At 45.8% G+C, this 6,000-nt stretch overlaps 1 protein-coding gene across 1 annotated transcript; it reads right to left on the reverse strand.

Annotated features, from left to right (window-relative positions):
• Positions 1-650: 650 nt before the first annotated feature.
• sp5l (Sp5 transcription factor-like) lies at positions 651-2,102 on the reverse strand. The gene is made up of 2 exons (XM_053425409.1): positions 2,049-2,102; positions 651-1,694 (listed from the first exon to the last, which is right to left on the reverse strand). Exons 1-2 carry the CDS (start codon positions 2,100-2,102, stop codon positions 651-653), a joined length of 1,098 nt encoding a protein of 365 aa, XP_053281384.1.
• Positions 2,103-6,000: the final 3,898 nt, after the last annotated feature.

Consider the following 6,000-nt stretch of genomic DNA (forward strand, 5'->3'; position numbering starts at 1 on the left):
CACGCAGCTGAGAAGATCTGTAGATCAAACACTCGCATGTCATTTACCTTGAAGTAGAGAAATTAGGATTTTTCTTTTCTTTTGGAATAAAAATCTAATTACCAACAGCAACACAGTCAGTTTTTTCCCGCTCTGAGCAGAAGTTATATTGTTTTTACAGCAACCTTCCACTGTACTAAGGCAATCGTTTATTTTGAACATGGAAATATGGACAAAATATAATATTTTTGCTTAACATCCTTCACATAGATAAAATATATACAGCACGGATTTATCAACACCAGCAGAAATTGAAAGCAATTGTTAAAGGCATGAAGTCTGTCTTGTTCCAGTGAAATCTGTTTGTTTGGTCTCATGAAATGTCCAATGTACAATGAATGCACCGAAAAAAACACTCACAATGTCACTGAATAGAAGGGCTCGAGTTCTCTTTAAAGGTGGCTTGCCTCAAACAGCACACACGTTACTTTCTATGAATTAAAAATGGTCTTTACATATATTTGCTTGGTTCTACTGGGAGTCCAAAAAGGGGGGTTTGACAAGAGGAGGTGTACAGGGAGCTGGATGCTTACCCTCTATAGTGCAAACCTATGGCAGCAAGTGTCCAAATCACTGAGTGTTCATTGATGGTTCTCTTTGAATGGTGGAGGTCACTCTCTCTTGATGTTGGTGAGCAGGGGGTCCGTGCTCTGTGCGGGCTGCGCGGACCGGCTCTTCCTGGTCTGGTGCGTCTTCACGTGCTTGGAGAGGTGGTCGCTCCTCATGAACCTCTTGCCGCACTGCTGGCACCCGAAGCGCTTCTCCCCCGTGTGCGTGCGCAGGTGCCGCTGCAGCTCGTCGGACCGGGTGAAGCTCTTCCCGCAGAAGAGCCAGTTGCAGATGAAGGGCCTCTCCCCGGCGTGCCAGCGCAGGTGCGCCTTCAGGTGCGAGGTCTTCTTGTAGACCTTGCCACACTCCGGGATGTGGCAGATGTGCAGCCTCTTCTTGCCGAACTCCAGCCCCCCGCCGTTCGCCTGGCAGTTGGGGCATTTGCAGCGTCGGCAGCGGCGCGTCGAGCTCAGCAGCCCCTTGGAGGTGCCCTGGAGGAGAGCGGCGATCTGCGGCTGGTGGCCCAACACCAGCTGTCTGCCCAGGGAGAACGGGTGGTTGGAAGGGGTGGCGTTGGTTTGGGGCAGGCTCCACCACTGCTGCCCTTCCTCCACGTGTCCCCCAGGCAGGTGGTGCCTGGCGGCGGAGTTCTGGAGGAAGCTGGGGAAGTTTTGTGCCACAGTGTTGTGCTGAGGGTAATAGGGGCCGCTGGCCTGCTGCTGCGAGGACAGGACTTTCACCGGGGACAGTTCGAATGAGTACGATGAGGGAGGTTCAGCGGGAGGGGTGAGAGGCAGCTCATGGTGGTGGTGGTGATGGGGGTGATGATGATGATGGTGGTGGCCCAGGCCGGACTGCATGTGTCCGGGGAACTGCACCTTAGGAACCGTGAAGGTCATCTGGTGGGTGCTGAGGGCCGTGCTGGGCGTCATTTCGTTGCTCCAGAGCTGAAACATTCCCGATGCGGAACTGACGGTGCCCTCGTAAGGGAACTGGGAACCTTCTGAGCCCATGGAACCTCCCACCTGCCAAGCCTGGCTACAGGTGGTGGCCAGGAAGGAGAGGGCGTTAGGGGCTCCCTCTGGAGAGGAGCTGGGCGTCCGATCCTGTGTGGAGATTCAATAACAAATCAGATTACATACGCCACTGTTAGGACAAGAGGATTTAAATCTACATTTACTTTTACGCATCTTTAAAAAAATGTCTGTAAATTGACACTCCAAGCCAAATTAATCCTCGATTTAATAAGACTAATTCTAACATGAATTACCAAATTATGTTGAGATAGTTCATCACTAAAACAAGTTTAATCATCTCCACAGGCATCAAACATATTCATCCATTACGCACAAGTTGTGGAGACGTGCGCTTCCACCACAAACCAAAGCAGGTAAACAATCAACTATATATTGATCTGCTATATATATATAAAAAGAGAGACGGTGGACTGTAAAACAAACCTGTAAGAATGTGTGCAAAAAGTTGTCGGTCCTTTGTATCGTCAGCGCAGCCATCTGTCCTCGCGCTCCTGCTCGACGCACCTGCAACCCAAGCCGCTCCGCGCAAACTCTCAACTACAGATCACAGCGCACCACAGAGGAAAGATGCTCACATTCGGGTCTTCTGGCACTTTATTTTGCAGAGTAGATTGGAAAATCCAGTGTCCTTCAAACGCCCGTCGGTCCACTGTGGGTCATTTTCTTTTCTGTGCAGATCCAGAACAGTTGCTAAGTTAAGAGAGGAAGAAGCGGGCAATAAATCCTCGCGATCATCTCACAGGCGCCCGAGCTGCACCTTGTCTTTATAGAGAGGAAAGATCCTCTCAACGGGGTCTCCAGTATGATGCAGGAGAGCCAGTCAATAGAGAGATGTGACGGTGGGAGGAGGGGGAGGAGGAGGAGGCGGAGGAGGGGGAGGAGGAGGGGGATAGGTGAAGGGGTGGGCTACTCATAATTTCACTCAAATTCAACCAAATGCTGACCCCCCAAAACATGGCTCCTCCTCCTACTGTTCGGAAAAGAGACAAATTGAAAAGAGTCCTGTCAAATGTGGACTTTTCACTGTATCATGTCTATTTTCACATCTCTGGAGGTTGTTTTTTTGGGGTGTGCCACTTCTTTTATTTTTAAATAAGGTCACACACACACAACACACTCACACACGCACACACACACACGCACACACTTTGCATGGAGTTAACATTTAGTCTTTCAGCAACTTGCACAATAACAAAGTGCTTCGTCTGTTAAAATATCTAAGATTTTTATAGCCGGCTTAGTCAAAAATACTCTGAACACTCTGGGGCTATTTGCATACGGCTTCGACTCCACTGTGGGGATTCAAGTAAAGATAGTAGATAAATAGATTTTTTATTCGTGGCAACAAATAAACACAATCTGTGCCGTGTGTAACATGAAAAGACAGATAAAGTATGATCCCACACAAAAAAAAACACCATAGTGTTTCGATAAAATATTTCACAGGTTCATTTAAAAAAAATGTAACAAACATCAAAGCAACATGCTGAAAATTTACATCGAAGGAATCGACGACAGGACAAAGAGTAGAGTGTTAAGATTTTATTAAATTGCTGGAACCACTGAGCACAAAATTTAATTGTGAGTTTTATAATAATAAGATGCATTAACATGCTTAATTCTGCTTAATTGAGATAAGACTTTCAAACCTACCACCTTGTGCTTTTCGGTTGAGATGACACAGGAGGTGGTTTTGAGTTTATTTAATTTTCTGTTTGATGACATGATGACACACACACTCATTGAGTCTTGACGCAGCAGCAGGCAGCTCACTGGCCTCTCTGAAGACAGCCAGGGTATTTTCCCTCACAAAGCTAATTGATAAAACTCAATCAAAGCCGCGGACTTCTCACCAGTAGGTGACATGTCAAATAGGTCGCCCTGTGTGACACTCTCGCATTTCGGAGTTCAAGTAGAGGCCACCTCAGATGTGCTCCATTACATGCAGATTGAGGCTTAATCTCATTCTGGAAGTCTGTTCACCATTACAATGTTGGGAGTTTAAAGCCAGGCTGGGAACCTGTTTCTCATGTTAATTCCTGGTTCCTCACTTATCTGCTTCTCCTTGTTTCACAGACTGTGATCCTTAAATAAACACACTCCGAGGAGAAGCCGGCTATAATTGGAAATAACTGCACAAGATCTACACTTATACATTAATTGAATTGAATTGAAGACATGTAAAGTTCCCTTTATTCTACTGCAGGTATTGACAGCTTGTAAACACCAGTGAAAGACAATAAAGATAATCACTAACCTGTGCCATTTGGGTCGGGCCTTTTGGAAGTTATTGGTGCGACAGCCGAGCAGACAGAGTGCACCACCACGTTATGTCCTTGACAGAGAGACACCCCCGCCTGAAACAAAAGGTTTCTCAGACTCACGATGACTTACAGACTGCAGCTGCAGTGTGTTTTATCAATCACACAGATTGTGTTGATTTGAGGAGGGGGTAAACCATAAAACTCTGAAAATCTGTGTGTTTTAAATAATGATGCTATTCCTTTTATGAAACAATTCGCAGGATGTTAGACCAGATTAACATTTAACCAGGACAACCTGGCTGATAAATCATTTTAATGAAACACTCCAGATGTGTTTCATCTCCTCTGGCTAAAGAGGATTTCAGCAAGTTCTGCAGATCAATACTGCAGCGATGATATGAAAAGAAATGAGTGAAAACGCACTGATGCATTAATGATACAAATTTTCCCGAGCGGATCTCAACAAACACGGTGCAGCTCCTGCAGCTTCGACAAAACTGAAAACCCTAATTCCAAATTAAAGTGAACATGGGATGAGATAATAAGGAAACAGCAGTAAACGGCAAAGAGCAGGGAGGACATGGAACCGGTGAGTGCATCTTGCAGTGCAGAGTTATACCACGTCTCTGGTTTATTACGGAGCAGAAGTTGTTAATTACCCTGATTCTTATTTCCTGTCCCCCTCTCCCCCACACCACCCCACCCCCACTGTACTGCTTCCCAGATGAGTGGCTTTGAAGTGCAAAGTACCCTCTCCTCACTTTGAACTGTGAAAACAATGCTCATGTGGTGGTGCTTACCTTCCCCATGTTACCTCATTTAAATAGACCTGGATACGGCTTCCACAGTTTTCAAGGGAAAACTCGTTTCCAGAGAAAGAGGTCCCTGTGTTCATTAAACAGCTGGTGAGACTGCTGGTAATCAGGTCTGCTCCGTCATACACAGCATCGCCGCGCTACGACTTCAAAAACTGACACAGACTCTCAAAAAACCCTGAATACATCGGGTTCTTATGCATGTTTCCAAACAGACACAAAAGAAATCTGAGAAAAAAAGGATTTTAAAGGTCCACTGAGTTTAATTTGCAGATATTCCCCAATCAGGGACACTGTTTTAAGTTCCTTTAGTAGATTGTAGACAACAAAAGCCGTTGTTTTTGTTGCAGGCATAATCTTAAACCCGGTGCGTAGAATATGCAAGTGGCCATTCAAGCTGTGTTTTTTTTATCATGCCTGGGGGCCAGTTTAAAAGCCTCAGATCACTAAATTGTCCCAGCTGTCTTGACCATCTGCACTCGGAAAGGGCAGCCGTAAGTGGAGAGCGGCCTTTGTACTGGTGGCCATGTCAAAAAGCCAATTTTATAGCGCCGCGCCACCTCAATGGCCCTCATGTGACAAATGTGGCCCTAATGGATGAGAGCGGCAGCATGTAAAAGCCGGCTGCTAACTGTAGTGCTCCACTCTTTAACCATTCAGTGAGCCAAGACAGGACAAGATGGGCCGTAATTACCATGACACTCGGCTTCATTGGGATGAGCGGCGGCGGCAACAGCTGGACTTTTCAGGGCGACAATTTGATGTACCTCCATCGGGAGTCTCTTTCCTGTCTCCTATTGAGTGTTGACAGTGAGAGGGACGAGCAAAGATTGATGTTTTGTTTTTTTTACGTCAGTTAGGGGCATATTTCTGCCTCTCCTCTGCGGCCTGGAGGATTTCTTCTTCAGTTAATCAGTTGTGTCACTTGATCTCTGCAGGTTCATGTCCTCGTCCGACAGTTGAGACTTCGGAGCCTGAAAACTGAAAAGCTCTTTTTTTTTTGTCAGGCGGCTGCAAATGGTCCTTTTAATAAAACCCCTCTCTCGTCTGACCTCCCCCTCGATAATAATCTTCCTGCATAAATTGTCTCAAGACGATGATGGATAAATAATGGGGGGGAATTATTTAGCTGAAAATGAAAAGATAAATACATTCTGAATTAAGATAGATAGATAGATAGATAGATAGATAGATGGATACTTTATCAATCCCGTGGGAAATTCAGATCATCCAGTAGCTTATACACTTATACACCTCACCGATATATACATACATAAATCACATATACATAGGGAG

Source organism: Pleuronectes platessa, chromosome 6, assembly GCF_947347685.1.
Source record: "Pleuronectes platessa chromosome 6, fPlePla1.1, whole genome shotgun sequence".
NCBI lineage: Eukaryota > Metazoa > Chordata > Actinopteri > Pleuronectiformes > Pleuronectidae > Pleuronectes > Pleuronectes platessa.

Excerpts from the sequence above, each read along its gene's own strand:
- sp5l (XM_053425409.1), bottom strand. The coding sequence starts at position 2,102 with ATGGCTGCGCTGACGATACAAAGGACCGACAACTTTTTGCACACATTC. Across the intron at positions 1,695-2,048 it reads TTTTGCACACATTCTTACAG|GATCGGACGCCCAGCTCCTC; the intron begins GTTTGTTTTACA and ends ATCTCCACACAG.